Below are 17,774 nucleotides of genomic sequence, written 5' to 3' on the forward strand. Positions count from 1 at the left end.
TATATATATAGAGAGAGAGAGAGAGAGAGAGAGAGAGAGAGAGAGAGAGAGAAGGCGAGGGAGGAGGGAACATTTTTATTTTATATGCGCCTTAAATAACTGCTCACAACAAGTACCTTTACGAAGTAAAATATCTAAACTTTGAATCAAAATAATATTTTAGATAGGATCAGAAGATCGACCACCAAATTTAACACTCAATAATGATAATATAATATGTATAATATAATTTCTTAAAATTTAGATTATTTCAAAGCTAACACATCCAGTTAACAGTAGGTACGTCTCGCAATCAGTAGAATTAATTCAATTATAACAATAGGTGGCGCACCTGATAACATTGTTTATGATTCCCAAAAAACGACAACAACGAACCCCCCCCCCCCCTAAAAAAAAAAACAAAAAAACATAACAAAACAATGTTGTCACCGAGTAAAAAGAGGGCTGAAATATCTTTTTGAACCAGGGTCCACACGGCACATGCCACACTTACAGTGGTTTATCATCGTGGATGAAGCCATTTATTGAAGTCTTTTCGTCTTTCAACTGTAGTACAGTAACAAACAGACAAACAAAAGCAAACATACAAATAAAAACTCCTTATTTGATAGAATGAACGGACGGCTGCAGTAGGCGTTCGAATGTTCGCTTGAACGGTGGCATCATTAAGTTGTGATTTAGTAAAATAAAGGAATTACCTCTATTCATCGCAAAATGCTGATTTACTTGGTTGGAATAACAGTAAATAAAGAGAAATAATTCGTTAGCTGGCAATTCACACCATTTTTATATTTAAAATATTGTTTGGATCTGAGCTTATTTCTATTCTTTGACGTCGTTGGAGAAAAAAAAATTTGGAAAGGGTGTGTGTGAGAAGGGACTTGCTAGGTTACAAAAACTATTCTTGCTCCTAATCATAGTTTGAAAACGAATTCTATGAATTTTAAAATAAATATGGATTGACTACTATAGTAAATACCAGTGTCATCTAAAATCACTGAGAAACTAATCATGATATAAAACATCTATGTAGGCTACCTACCCGTTGGTAAAATTGACCATACTGTCATAGTAACGTTTTGGATAACCTCCCCTGAAAACAATTAAGAATTATTACTAATAAAACTTTAAAAGCACATAATATAAGAATAAATGCCATAAATAAAGGAATCATGGAGTTTTTGGTTTCCACCAGCCATTCATGTATATAAAATCATCATATCATATAAAGGATTACTAGTGTGTCAAATGACTTTAGAATACCGTGTGTAACACCACCTTTATCCTTTATTCCAAACATTATAATACGGGTCTGATTAATAGTGTTATCTGATTGATGCGTGGTGCGCAAACAAATAATTTTTGATGTTGTATACCCTTTAATTTTACCATTTCGTATACTTTAATTTCCTTAGATACGAGAATAAGGTGTTATAATAAGAATTTAATCGCAAACGGTAATTTGGCCTCAAGGAAAGACCTTGTCGGTATTTTGGCTCTCGGGTCGATATTATTTCCGATTTCGATTTTTAAAAAATTGAATAGTCATAATTATGTCGGACTTGATTCACTCTTTGTCGAGCATTATTTTGAATATGTCCAAAGGAAAATTCCTCTCTTCATGATTGACACGCTTATCAAGCTTCGATAACAATAACAACCATGATTTCCCTTGTCATGATTGCAATGAATCATCCCAGCCAACCCGTAATCAAACTAAATTATCAACTATTCATTTTAAGTTGATTGCAAAAAAACCCCATTTGTCTTAATGTAATTGATACATAATAACTTTTAAAAAATCCGAACAGTCCATATTATACTAAGGTGTTTAGTAATCAACATCATTAAATCAGTGCTTTTTAATGATTTATTCAGGGTGGTCGAAAGTACCCACCATGGAACGAAGTTGCTCCGGCCGTGGGCACATTCGTCTATTTAAAGTAACCATTTTTATTTTCCTCCATGAAATTACATATTATATCTGTTATCTAAAGACGACTACACATTACACAGTTTTTGCGACAATCATATAAAACAGAAATAATTAAATTGGTCAATTTTATATGATATTTTGCCCTAATAAATCTCATGACATTTTGATCGTAATTTACTTGGCAGTGGCACGAAGAACCTCAACCAAGGCTAAGATTAAGATGTATATGCCCTGGCCTCAACCCATAATGACTTGCCATGGGCTTTCATAAGCTGACCCCGCCTCAAAACTGTATTATACCGGTGTGATTTAGAGGCCTAAATATTGAAGTGCAATGAAAAATATGTGACTTGAGTTACATTTTACATATTTCATTGAAAAAAAAAATAGATCAGAATTGTCTTTTTTTGTGGCAAAAACAAAATTTCACATTTCTCGTCATTTTAACTGTAAAACTAGATACTTTTTGGCAGCTGTTCCATTTCAACAAAAAACATTTGAGACGATACGTTACATTCATATGAATAATATGCACACTTAGGAAATGGCTGCTTTGCTACTCATTGTCAATGGTAGTAAACACAAACCTTATTGGAACAACACGTGCTCCGGCCTCTTGTAGGTAGGTCACGTAGGAGACAGGGATGAAGCTCTTGCCGTGTTGAGATCGAGTGTCCAATGCGATTATGCCTAAATATAGTAAATGGTGTCTTTTTTAGGAAGACCATCATCATCATTATCATCATCACCATCATCATCATCATTATCATCATCACCACCATCATCATCATCATCGTCATTTTCATCATCATCATCATCATCATCATCATCATCATCATCATCATCATCATCATCATCAGCAGCAGCAGCAGCAGCAGCAGAAGCAGTAACATGATCATGATCATCATCATCAGCATAAAAATTAAACAACCCAATTAAACTCTATTGCCAAACGAACATATACTGGACCGTTACTGCCATCACCACCATCATCAATACTGATACTATTACAACTACTACTACTACTATTACTACTACTACTACTACCATTACTATTATTACTACTACTACTACCACTACTACAACAACTACTACTGCTACTATTACTACTACTACTACTACTACTACCACTACGACTACAAATACTACTACTGCTATTACTTCTACTACTACTACTACTACTACTACTACTACTACTACTACTACTACTACTACTACTACTACTACTACTACTACTATTGCTACATCTGCTGCTGCTGCTGTTACTACAACTTCTAATACTACTTTTAGATTTTAACAAACCTATGATAGGACGTGTGTTTGGTGTTTGGTCAAGATTCCTCGCCTGTGATAAATTTCCATCCCATAAGTAAAGGAAGAACAGCAGAATCTGGGCTAAAATTCGGGAACAGAAAAAAATATATCCAGATAAGAAAACAAAATCAATAATAATACAGTTGTCTCCAAACATTTCTTGTTTGTATCCGGAATATGGCGAAACGACCATAATATAGCCTGTTGTACCTTAGCACCATTTGAACAATACTGGATAATTCATTTTATTGACCAACTCTTAAATCTTATCTATTTGAGATATCGCCAATACTTAATTAATATTTCCAGCTCAAATTCCTTAAACATGCATTTCAATTTTAAAAGCCGCCACTCTAAAAATTCCTACAGCCTTTTAGTAGTAGTTTTAAGCCTAGAAATCTGAATGACGCTTGCTGAGAATTGTGTGTTTCAGTCTCTTATGTTTTTTAAAACCTCGATGAGTATAGCTGCTCTCTCCATCCAAGTTGTTAATTGTTTTCATTGGTCACGGTCCTGGGCCAGAGTTTTGAGGCTGTCAAGATCGTGTTGTGACTTTAGTACGGAGGGCACTACAGTTTTTCTTAGTTCTTCAGGGATTAATTCGGCCTCATCTGAATCTAGAAATTTCTGATATGTAGAGAGAGATCCTGGTTCAGGGTAGCTACTATTGATGTTGGTGGTCTCCCTACATATCTTTTGCCATGAAGGAAATATTCTGTCATTGCAGTTTTAGCTGGGATGTTATCTTCTCGACGTAAGAAGTGACCAAATAGCCTCCATCGTTGTTCCTTTATAATTGGTTCTACATATGGTGTCGAAAGCAGAACTCATATCTATTCCAAGTATCGTAAATTCTTCCTTATATTTTTCCGTTCTGGCTTTCAGCCAATATTTAGCCAATTTTCAATATTTAGGCCCATACTATGTCCGCGGTGCTTCTATCTCTTCTAAATCCACTTTGTGATGGTGAAAGATATTCCTCTAGGTTGAGCGTGAAGGTGCTTAAAACTTTTCTTAGCGTGGATAATAAAACAATTGGTCGCAAATTTTCTTACGGGCCTTTCTGTTTAGCAGAAAGACTTTTCCACTTCCAAGATTGAGAACTTGATTTGTCTTAAATATCTTATCATACATATCAGCCAGTATTTGCATGCCTTCGTCGTCAAGACATTTTAGCTCTTCTGCTCTAACACAATCTAAACCTGACGATCTGTTGTTGTTATTGAGCTTTTGCATGGCTTCACTTATTTCTTGGGGCATCAATGAAATCGTATGTAAAGCCATTGAACAATCAACTTTCTGGGACTAATAATAATAATAATAACAACAACAACAACAACAATAAATAATAATAATAATAATAATAATAATAATAATAATAATAATAATAATAATAATAATATAAAATAATAAAAGTAATAATAATAATAATAATAATAATAATAATAATAATAATAATAATAATAATAATAATAATCATCATCATCATCATCATCATTATCATTGTCATTATCATCATCATCATCATCAACATCATAAAAACCCAAATAAATCGTATTACCAAACCAAGATCAACCGGCAATTTCCCAAAATGACAATGATTTCATTGACATAATATGTAGATAATAATCGCCACTGTCCATGTGCTACCGATAGATCAATCCTGTATTCAAGAAGCATTCAAAATGCTGTAAGTTCCGAAAAAAAATCAGCACAAATACTTCAAGCTTTGACTCATGCCCTTCTTCAACAAACTAATTTCATTTCAAAAAACTGTAATCGAAATATTTCAAAATTATGCCATAACAAAGGGTTGAAACTAAAATAAACCAATCAAGTGTAAGCTCCGCTGTAGACATAGACAGCCATGCACTTACGATCCTCTCATTGTTAAAGGGTTTTACGGCGCTTACAACACTTTTAGGTCATTTCAGCGCCATTAAAAGAGGAAGAACATGGGAAAGTAAAACAAACGATACCCAGATTTACAATTTAATGTTTAGGGTATCATGTAGACGATTTTCAAAGGCTTAATTTTAGGCAATTGCCAATATAACTCATACAAGAATATATTTCCAATCATCAAATCAAGTAAGTAAAGAGTGTTGGACATGTTGATAACAGCAATGGAGCAAATTATTATTAAGATTTGTAGACTACAATATCGTCGTAAATATCTTTATATGTATATACTGCTCCTTTAAGATTAAAGCCGAGCGCTTTTATTTCCTGGTTTTTAATTTATAACTTTATATAGTACACACACACACACACACACACCCACACACACACACACACACATATATATATATATATATATATATATATATATAAATATATAATAGAGAGAGTGTATTTATGTATGTGTGTGTGAGAGAGAGAGAGACAGAGAAACACACACACACACACACACATACACACACACACACACACACAGAGAGAGAGAGAGAGAGAGAGAGAGAGAGAGAGAGAGAGAGAGAGAGAGAGAGAGAGAGAGAGAGAAGTGGGGAGGGAGAGTATGTGATAGATAATAGATAGGTCGATTAATTCTTAAACTTCAGTCAATAAGTACCTGCAATGATTCCACTTGCCATTTTTGAAATATTTCACGTTTAACTGATGATAGAAAACAGCACTACCTATTCCCTTCACACGCGCTACTAAATTTCATACTCCGAAACCAGGATGTGAATTACTATAAATAACGCATTACCGGAAAACCGTTTCGTCAGTTGATAGCGACACGCTAACGTGCTACAACACCAATACAAATAATTTCGACCGTGTATTCAGTGAATCGAGACTTGATTTTTTTATATTCTGGATGATTCAAGCTAATCAGAAATGAAGCTTGACATAGGCGTGCTAAGTGCAAACATTATTTTCAAATAAGTTCACGTCGGGTGCTAATAATCCAGCCGTTCTTGTTCGTTCATCCCTACCAAATTGACCTTTTTATCTTTACCGAAAACACATTTGGCGTCGTACCAATAATCCAACTTGTATATTTTTGTCATGAAATGTTATGCCAGTTGATCTTTAACTACCGATTTTCCGACGTTCCATTTTCCTCATTATTCTTTGCCCTATTCCAATACAACGAACTATCTTTCAAGCGAAATAACAATTTTCACAGTCCCAAAATTATTGATGCTATGTGTTTAGCTAAAATGCTCACAACATTCACCAGCTGGATATAACGTACCACTACATACACAACTACATATAATATTAAAAGTTTATGAATGAATGAATGAATGAATATGGCTGCGCTGTCTCTATAGACGCTAGCCGTGAATGAATGAATGAAAGAATGAATATGGCTGCGCTGTCTCTATAGACGCTAGCGGTGAATGAATGAATGAAGGAATGAATATGGCTGCGCTGTTTGTATAGACGCTAGCCGTGAATGAATGAATGAAAGAATGAATATGGCTGCGCTGTTTCTAAAGACGCTAGCCGTGAATGAATGAATGAAAGAATGAATATGGCTGCGCTGTCTCTATAGACGCTAGCGGTGAATGAATGAATGAATGAATGAATGAATATGGCTGCGCTGTTTCTATAGACGCTAGCCGTGAATGAATGAAAGAATGAATGAATATGGCTGCGCTGTTTCTATAGACGCTAGCCGTGAATGAATGAATGAATGAATGAATGAATGAATATGGCTGCGCTGTTTCTATAGACGCTAGCGGTGAATGAATGAATGAATGAATGAATGAATGAATATGGCTGCGCTGTTTCTATAGACGCTAGCGGTGAATGAATGAATGAATGAATGAATATGGCTGCGCTGTTTCTATAGACGCTAGCCGTGAATGAATGAAAGAATGAATATGGCTGCGCTGTCTCTATAGACGCTAGCCGTGAATGAATGAATGAATGAATACGGCTGCGCTGTCTCTATAGACGCTAGCCGTGAATGAATGAATGAATGAATACGGCTGCGCTGTCTCTATAGACGCTTGCCGTAAACAATGTGTATCTTATTTCGAATGTTTCGGTCTGTTCTCTCTTTCCAGTAAGTCATTTTCACCCATAAGTCTCTATAAACGTTTACAGTCTGATTAATAATAAAATTTAGTGAGGACGGATCATTAAAATGGCTGTCTAATAACAATAACAAAAAGCTGAGTGGCGGCAAGTTCGTACCTTCCAGACGTATTATGCTAGTTGGAGTATGAGTCAATCTCACAATTGAGAGAGGGAGAGAGAGAGAGAGAGAGAGAGAGAGAGAGAGAGAGAGAGAGAGAGAGAGAGAGGAGAGAGAATGTGATAGATAATAGATAGGTCGATTAATTCTTAAACTTCAGTCAATAAGTACCTGCAATGATTCCACTTGCCATTTTTGAAATATTTCACGTTTAACTGATGATAGAAAACAGCACTACCTATTCCCTTCACACGCGCTACTAAATGTCATACTCCTAAACCAGGATGTGAATTACTATAAATAACGCATTACAACCGGAAAACCGTTTCGTCAGTTGATAGCGACACGCTAACGTGCTACAACACCAATACTAATAATAATTTCGACCGTGTATTCAGTGAATCGAGACTTGATTTTTTATATTCTGGATGATTCAAGCTAATCAGAAATGAAGTTTGTCATAGGCGTGCTAAGTGCAAACATTATTTTCAAATAAGTTCACGTCGGGTGCTAATAATCAAACCGTTCTTGTTCGTTCATCCCTACCAAATTGACCTTTTTATCTTTACCGAAAACACATTTGGCGTCGTACCAATAATCCAACTTGTATATTTTTGTCATGAAATGTTATGCCAGTTGATCTTTAACTACCGATTTTCCGACGTTCCATTTTCCTCATTATTCTTTGCCCTATTCCAATACAACGAACTATCTTTCAAGCGAAATAACAATTCTCACAGTCCCACAATTATTGATGCTATGTGTTTAGCTAAAATGCTCACAACATTCACCAGCTGGATATAACGTACCACTACATACACAACTACATATAATATTAAAAGTTTATGAATGAATGAATGAATGAATGCATGAATGAATATGGCTGCGCTGTCTCTATAGACGCTAGCCGTGAATGAATGAATGAATGAATGAATGAATATGGGTGCGCTGTTTCTATAGACGCTAGCCGTGAATGAATGAAAGAATGAATATGGCTGCGCTGTTTCTATGGACGCTAGCCGTGAATGAATGAAAGAATGAATACGGCTGCGCTGTCTCTATAGGCGCTAGCCGTGAATGAATGAATGAATGAATGAATGAATATGGCTGCGCTGTTTCTAAAGACGCTAGCCGTGAATGAATGAAAGAATGAATACGGCTGCGCTGTCTCTATAGACGCTAGCCGTGAATGAATGAATGAATGAATGAATATGGCTGCGCTGTCTCTATAGACGCTAGCCGTGAATGAATGAATGAAAGAATGAATATGGCTGCGCTGTTTCTATAGACGCTAGCCGTGAATGAATGAATGAAAGAATGAATATGGCTGCGCTGTCTCTATAGACGCTAGCCGTGAATGAATGAATGAATGAATGAATATGGCTGCGCTGTTTCTATAGACGCTAGCCGTGAATGAATGAATGAATGAATGAATGAAAATGGCTGCGCTGTCTCTATAGACGCTAGCCGTGAATGAATGAATGAATGAATATGGCTGCGCTGTTTCTATAGACGCTAGCCGTGAATGAATGAAAGAATGAATATGGCTGCGCTGTCTCTATAGACGCTAGCCGTGAATGAATGAATGAATGAATATGGCTGCGCTGTTTCTATAGACGCTAGCCGTGAATGAATGAAAGAATAAATATGGCTGCGCTGTTTCTATAGACGCTAGCCGTGAATGAATGAATGAATGAATATGGCTGCGCTGTTTCTATAGACGCTAGCCGTGAATGAATGAAAGAATGAATATGGCTGCGCTGTTTCTATAGACGCTAGCCGTGAATGAATGAATGAATGAATATGGCTGCGCTGTTTCTATAGACGCTAGCCGTGAATGAATGAAAGAATGAATATGGCTGCGCTGTTTCTATAGACGCTAGCCGTGAATGAATGAAAGAATGAATACGGCTGCGCTGTCTCTATAGGCGCTAGCCGTGAATGAATGAATGAATGAATGAATGAATATGGCTGCGCTGTTTCTAAAGACGCTAGCCGTGAATGAATGAAAGAATGAATACGGCTGCGCTGTCTCTATAGACGCTAGCCGTGAATGAATGAATGAATGAATGAATATGGCTGCGCTGTCTCTATAGACGCTAGCCGTGAATGAATGAATGAAAGAATGAATATGGCTGCGCTGTTTCTATAGACGCTAGTCGTGAATGAATGAATGAAAGAATGAATATGGCTGCGCTGTCTCTATAGACGCTAGCCGTGAATGAATGAATGAATGAATATGGCTGCGCTGTTTCTATAGACGCTAGCCGTGAATGAATGAATGAATGAATGAATGAATATGGCTGCGCTGTCTCTATAGACGCTAGCCGTGAATGAATGAATGAATGAATATGGCTGCGCTGTTTCTATAGACGCTAGCCGTGAATGAATGAAAGAATGAATACGGCTGCGCTGTCTCTATAGACGCTAGCCGTGAATGAATGAATGAATGAATACGGCTGCGCTGTCTCTATAGACGCTTGCCGTAAACAATGTGTATCTTATTTCGAATGTTTCGGTCTGTTCTCTCTTTCCAGTAAGTCATTTTCACCCATAAGTCTCTATAAACGTTTACAGTCTGATTAATAATAAAATTTAGTGAGGACGGATCATTAAAATGGCTGTCTAATAACAATAACAAAAAGCTGAGTGGCGGCAAGTTCGTACCTTCCAGACGTATTATGCTAGTTGGAGAATGAGTCAATCTCACAATTGAGAGAGAGAGAGAGAGAGAGAGAGAGAGAGAGAGAGAGAAGTGGGGAGGGAGAGTATGTGATAGATAATAGATAGGTCGATTAATTCTTAAACTTCAGTCAATAAGTACCTGCAATGATTCCACTTGCCATTTTTGAAATATTTCACGTTTAACTGATGATAGAAAACAGCACTACCTATTCCCTTCACACGCGCTACTAAATTTCATACTCCGAAACCAGGATGTGAATTACTATAAATAACGCATTACAACCGGAAAACCGTTTCGTCAGTTGATAGCGACACGCTAACGTGCTACAACACCAATACTAATAATAATTTCGACCGTGTATTCAGTGAATCGAGACTTGATTTTTTATATTCTGGATGATTCAAGCTAATCAGAAATGAAGCTTGTCATAGGCGTGCTAAGTGCAAACATTATTTTCAAATAAGTTCACGTCGGGTGAAAATAATCAAACCGTTCTTGTTCGTTCATCCCTACCAAATTGACCTTTTTATCTTTACCGAAAACACATTTGGCGTCGTACCAATAATCCAACTTGTGTGGCGATCTCCGTTTCCTACGAACTACGAAGACTTACCACATACTGCTGACTGCAAGACTACTCTACACGCCAGATCAGACAAAACGTAAACTAGAGAGAACTCATTAAATTTATAAAATTCACTACACATTGCTTTCATTGTTTGTTGTTTCCAGTAAAGTAGATGCTACATTGGTGACCCCGACTTAAAACAACTTAAGAGATAGGTATATATTATTATTATTACTATTTACCAGTTCAACTCTTCACAAGAACATAATAATAATAAACATGTAGCATTGAAATTGCCCACATTCTGGACCACTTGTCCTTCAGCGTGGTTTGCACAAAGCGAGGCACAATTTGCCTTACGCGATATAGCAAGCGATGAAACAAAGTACTACTATGTAGTGGCTGCCTTAGACTCAGACACAGCAACTAGAGCCCTTGCTATTCTATCATCACCACCCAAGGAAGGTAAATATGAAATACTGAAAAACTTCCTGCTGTCTGCGTTCGGCCTTTCGGAAACAGAGAGAGCGGAATCTCTACTCAACATGAATGGTTTGGGCGACTTAAAGCCATCTGAGTTAATGGACAGGATGTTAGTGCTCCTCGGCAAACACAAGCCCTGTCTGCTCTTCAGACAGTTATTCTTAAGACAACTTCCAGCAAACATCAGACTTCCATTAGCAAACTCGTCCAACCTGGATGATTACAGGGCACTTGCCAGAGAAGCTGACAATTTTTTCTACGCTGCTCACTCAAACTCTAACTCCTTTTCAATTTCTCATACTATTTGTGAAGTTGACACACCAACCATGACCAGTGAAATAGATTCCCTCTGCTGGTACCATCAACGGTTTGGTTCAAATGCCCGTCGATGTGCACAAACATGCAAACTCTTCAATTCATTTAAGAAAAACAAGAAGAACCAGGGAAACGCCAAGCCGGGTCAACAGTAAATTCTGCTGTCGACCCGGATTCTTACTCAGCCAACGCGCCCACATCAAAAAATCTCCAACTCATCGTTGTCGATGAAAATTCAAATCGACGTTTTTTAGTAGATACTGGAGCTCAAGTATCTGTCACACCCGCCTCTGCGCCAGACAAAAGCTTGGGTTCCTCTGATCTCGCATTACAAGCTGCTAATGGTTCTACAATAAAAACATACGGATGCTTCGAAACTAACATACGTATTGGATCGCGTTCATTCAATGCACGACTTTTCAAAGCTGATGTCAAACGTCCCCTACTTGGAGCAGATTTTCTACGTCATCATAATCTGCTTGTGGATATTCGTGGTCGACGCCTTATCGACGCTGAAACGTTTTCGCACGTACCTTGTTCAGTAAGTTCAGTTTGCGCAAACGCCGAACTCTCACCACTCGAGCCGAACTGCAATACATTCAGAAAATTATTGAATAACTATCCAGAACTACTTCAACCAACATTTTCAACGGCAACTGTGAAACATGGCGTGCAACATTTCATCACAACCAAAGGTCGCCCAGTATTCGCACGTGCTCGTCGCCTGGCTCCAGAAAAACTCTTGTGTGCAAAAAAAGAATTTTTGGAAATGGAGAAAATGGGCATAATTCAAAAATCAAAGAGCCCTTGGGCTTCCCCATTACACATGGTCCCCAAGGCTGATGGCACAATGCGTCCCTGCGGAGATTTTCGTCGACTTAACGATGCTACTATACCAGATCGATATCCTGTCCCACACATTCATGATTTTACAGCAAACTTAGACGGTAAGATCATCTTCTCGAAGATCGACCTTGTCAGAGGATACCACCAAATTCCAGTCGCTCCAGAAGACGTCCCAAAAACGGCAGTGATAACCCCTTTCGGCCTTTGGGAGTTCTTAAGAATGCCATTTGGATTAAAAAATGCAGCACAAGCATTCCAACGTTTAATGGACTCCATTTTACAAGATTTAGACTGCGTATTTTGTTATTTAGACGACATTCTGGTTGCAAGTTCAACTGAGGCAGAACACATGGAACATCTCAAAATCGTATTCGAAAGACTTAGAAACCAAGGCCTCGTTATCCGTCTTGAGAAATGTCTTTTCGGTGTGAGATCTCTTAACTTCCTTGGCCATCACATCTCGCATTCTGGATCTGTCCCAATGGCGACAAAAATTGAGGCTGTTAAACAATTTCCACAACCAAAAACCATCAAGTCACTTCAAGAGTTCCTCGGGATGTTGAATTTTTACCATCGTTTCATTCCGAGACTAGCTGAAATACTTCGACCCCTATATAGTGCTTTGAAAGTCAAAAAACAACGTCAAGCACTTACGTGGACGCAAGAAATGTTGAAAGCCTTTACTGACGGTAAAAATGCACTAAGTAACGCTACAATGTTAGCCCATCCTTGCTTGAACTCACCCCTCGCTTTAACGTCTGACGCCTCCGACCAAGCTGTGGGCGCTGTCCTTGAACAACTTAATCATCAAGGTAATTGGGAACCATTGGCATTTTTCAGCAGGCAGTTACGTAAACCTGAACAGAAATACAGTACCTTTGATAGGGAGTTGCTTGGCATTCACTTAGCCATCCGTCATTTCCGTTTCATCATTGAAGGGAGACAATTCGCTATTTTTACTGACCATAAACCATTAATCCATGCCATGTCCAAATCAACTGAACCATGGTCAGCTCGTCAACAAAGGCACTTATCTGCCATATCCGAGTTCACAACTGACATCCGACACATTTCTGGAAAAAACAACACTGTCGCAGATTGTCTCTCAAGAGCAGTTACAAACTCAGTCTCAATTGGCATCGACTATCAAGCTATGGCGGAATCCCAAGAAAATAGCATTGACATACAGGCTTACAAAACTGCATTAACAAGCCTCAAAATCGTCAAAACATCCGTTGACTCGGGTCCAGAGTTAATTTGTGACATCTCAACTGGCTACCCAAGACCTATCGTTCCTACCGACTTCAGAAGACCGGTTTTCGAAATTATTCACAATATGAGTCATCCTGGAGTTAAGGCCACAGTCAGACTTATCAGCAAGAAGTTTATCTGGCATGGTCTTAAGAAAGAAGTGTCAGCATGGGTTAAGCAATGTCACAACTGCCAATCTTCGAAAATTCAAAAACATATACGAGCACCGTTAGAAACATTCCATGTCCCAGGAAAGCGATTCTCACATATAAACATTGACCTCGTTGGACCATTACCTCAGTCAAGGGGGTTCAACCATCTCCTTACTATAATTGACAGGAACACCCGATGGCCTGAGGCTATACCGTTACAAACCACAACAACAGAAGAATGTGCAAAAGCCCTGATCTCCAATTGGATCTTGCGGTTTGGTATTCCTGTTGATATGACTTCTGACAGGGGCTCACAATTTACATCCACGCTATGGAAACAGATGGCCAGTCAACTTGATGTGCAGATTCATCACACAACTGCGTATCACCCTCAGTCCAACGGCATGATTGAACGGTTTCATCGGTCCTTGAAATCATCCCTCAAAGCTCGTCTAATAACTCCAAATTGGGTGGATGAACTACCTTGGGTTCTGCTTGGTTTAAGAACTGCACCTAAGGATGATATCGGTCATTCTTCAGCTGAATTAGTATACGGAGAACCTTTAACAATCCCTGGAGAGTTTATACCTGACCATCCTTCAGACTTCCACGCTAAAGACTTTTTGGCAACCTTTCGGCAAAACGTGTCCCTTCATTCACCACGGCCAACACATTATCACGGCTATCATCAAACAAATTTACCCAAGAACTTGATGTCAGCAAAATATGTTTACATCCGTGTTGACACCCACCGAGGACCCCTTCAGAAGCCGTATACAGGTCCCTATGTTGTCATAACCCTGGAGATAAACAATTCCTGATCGATGTTGGTGGCAAAGCAGAACGGATTTCGATCGACCGACTTAAACCTGCATTTGTCGATTCTACGCAACCAGTTTCCCTTGCCACCCCACCTCGTCTTGGACGCCCACCGAATACGAACAGAAAGTTATCGAACAGAAACATACAAAACTCCCGAACTGCTTCTGATGATACTAACGTAGTGCCTACTAAGAAGCTATCTCGCTCAGGACGTACCATTAAACGACCTCGGTACTACGAAGATGACTAGTCCGTGTTGGGGGGGGGGGGGGGGGGGGGGGGGGGCGGGCATGTGTGGCGATCTCCGTTTCCTACGAACTACGAAGACTTACCACAAACTGCTGACTGCAAGACTACTCTACACGCCAGATCAGACAAAACGTAAACACGAGAGAACTCATTAAATTTATAAAATTCACTACACATTGCTTTCGTTGTTTGTTGTTTCCAGTAAAGTAGATGCTACACTTGTATATTTTTGTCATGAAATGTTATGCCAGTTGATCTTTAACTACCGATTTTCCGACGTTCCATTTTCCTCATTATTCTTTGCCCTATTCCAATACAACGAACTATCTTTCAAGCGAAATAACAATTCTCACAGTCCCAAAATTATTGATGCTATGTGTTTAGCTAAAATGCTCACAACATTCACCAGCTGGATATAACGTACCACTACATACACAACTACATATAATATTAGAAGTTTATGAATGAATGAATGAATGAATGAATGAATATGGCTGCGCTGTCTCTATAGACGCTAGCCGTGAATGAATGAATGAATGAATGAATATGGCTGCGCTGTTTCTATAGACGCTAGCCGTGAATGAATGAAAGAATGAATACGGCTGCGCTGTCTCTATAGGCGCTTGCCGTAAACAATGTGTATTTTATTTCGAATGTTTCGGTCTGTTCTCTCTTTCCAGTAAGTCATTTTCACCCATAAGTCTCTATAAACGTTTACAGTCTGATTAATAATAAAATTTAGTGAGGACGGATCATTAAAATGGCTGTCTAATAACAATAACAAAAAGCTGAGTGGCGGCAAGTTCGTACCTTCCAGACGTATTATGCTAGTTGGAGTATGAGTCAATCTCACAATTGAGAGAGGGAGAGAGAGAGAGAGAGAGAGAGAGAGAGAGAGAGAGAGAGAGAGAGAGAGAGAGAGAGAGAGAATAGGTCTAAATGGAATAAAATGTATTGGAGGAGAAGAGGGTGGACAGTGTGAGTAAAGTTATTGGATATGAATACATTTGCAGTCAAAAACGCTATGTTCCTGCATTAATTAATTAATCGTATAACCTGCAAACGAGGTCTGTGTGTATTGCGACGTAAATTTCTTGTGATGATTAAGATTTACACATGTGTTTGCTTATTGTATTTGTTCGAGCAATGTAAACCAATGAAAATGTTCCATTAAAGATAAATTATTATCATTATTACTACTATTATTATTATTATTGTTATCATCATCATTATTATTATTATTCTCATTATTACTATTATTGTTATTACTATATAACGAAACCCTCTTAAAACGATTTCATGCATTAAATAGTCTCAACCCCCTTCCACCCACACACCCCTCTTCAACCCCTTTAATCAATCTGGTTAGAAAGGGGGAAGATCAATTCAATGCCAGTACATTTGCAACCCGAGACCCTAGACCCCCCCCCCCCCTATTCCGTAACACACACAAAATACGCACACGTTACACACTCGAGCCAACACATAAATGTGAATAATCGTCTAAAAATGCCCTTATGTCTGGTTGATCAAGACGCAAAAAATTGATTTTGTTGTCAACAAATAATACGTATGATCTTTAGGCCAAATTTATATGTTTTATTGAGGACAATAGAGATGTAGTTTCTTGTAGTGACAACCTCAACTTTACATTTCTGGCTACTTGAACTTTAAAATCACTTTATACCACCCCGGCATAGTACCGTTGTTAGTTGACAGGACATAGAGGATGTTTAGCAAGCATAATCTATTCTTAACGCATTTTTGGAAGCGACGACAGATGGCATTGATATTGACACATCGGTCGCGAAAGAGCAAAAGAAATTTCTCGTTTTTACAAGTGATTCATTATCATTATGTCACCCATCTACTGGATGCAGTTCGCTTGTTGTTAGTGGAATGCAGTAGGAAAGAACAGTAGCACCGTCAAATCCTTACCTTTTTCCGGTTCCAAAATCTTTGGAAGTATGTATGCAATCATCCCTTCGGAGGACTAACAACAATGAAAAGGTTACATATTGAATAATAAAGTGGCAAACCTATTTTAGTATCTGGATGTATGGGCAGATTTTAGGGATTGCGGGACGTAAAAGAGCGAGGATGGATGAACTTTATTCACGACCAGCATATATTTAGAATAGGAAATAATATGCCATCACTATAAAACATCATTTACACAAGGTATGTATTCAATCCTCCGAAAGAGTGGTTTTACGCTGCTTTTTTGACATCACACTTTTGTTCCCTATTGAGACAACAATAACCACATTACAAAAGACAAACGAGAAAACGAAAGTTACGCCATTGCACAGAATTTCTTAGTTTTCATTTATGATAGGCACCCATAGCATTTAACAACATTGTTTGAAGTTGTATTCATTCTTCTCCCGACTAGTCATTCATTATTCGTATGAGCGTCTAGACATCGCCAACGCATTGAGAGGAGTGTTTGGTTGGGATGGCCTGGGTTTGATGGAGTAGATACGCTCGGTGCAAGTACGTACCAGCAGTCTGTGGTGGGATGTCATCTGAGCCCGAATTTCATGAACGCGGACTAGATTTAGTTATTTAACTAGTCTAGTAAATGGCTTGCTAGTCTTAAGCCTAAACGGAGCAAGTGACTAAAAAAATCGGATTTCATGAACGCTTTCTAGTCTCTTGCATAGAAGTGGGCATTGTTAGGACGGTGACTAATTCGGCTGGTAACATCAATCTCTCTAGTACACGATGGCGTGTAAGATACCAGCCTTCTTACTTTCAACGCAAAAGATTTCCAATGAGAAAATTAGCAACACGTGAATTACGAGGAAATAAATATCCTCTCCCAAAACTACTGTACACATTTGATTCGTTTCCTTCTAAGTCAAGGACTCCGGCAACAGCTAGGACAAAACTAAGTAATCCCATTCCAAGACAAAGACTGAAAGCAACTCGGAAAACATATAATATACAGGGGATAAAAGATACAGCATGACCTCCTGCCCACCATGGACGGT

At 38.4% G+C, this 17,774-nt stretch overlaps 1 protein-coding gene across 1 annotated transcript in view; it reads right to left on the reverse strand.

Moving 5' to 3' along the window:
* Positions 1-6,469, reverse strand: part of LOC144973225 (gamma-glutamyl hydrolase A-like) — a 47,965-nt gene extending 41,496 nt beyond the window's left edge. Inside the window, exons 1-4 of the mRNA XM_078915397.1 lie at positions 5,823-6,469; positions 3,239-3,331; positions 2,524-2,626; positions 1,043-1,093 (exon numbers count right to left, since the gene is read on the reverse strand). Of these exons, the coding sequence (XP_078771523.1) occupies positions 1,043-1,093; positions 2,524-2,626; positions 3,239-3,331; positions 5,823-5,844 (269 nt within the window). The 5' untranslated portion in view covers positions 5,845-6,469. The remainder of the gene's footprint in view (positions 1-1,042; positions 1,094-2,523; positions 2,627-3,238; positions 3,332-5,822) is intronic.
* Positions 6,470-17,774: the final 11,305 nt, after the last annotated feature.

This window comes from Berghia stephanieae, chromosome 5, assembly GCF_034508935.2.
Source record: "Berghia stephanieae isolate SIO BIC M18660-M18661 chromosome 5, UCSD_Bste_1.3, whole genome shotgun sequence".
Lineage (NCBI taxonomy): Eukaryota > Metazoa > Mollusca > Gastropoda > Nudibranchia > Aeolidiidae > Berghia > Berghia stephanieae.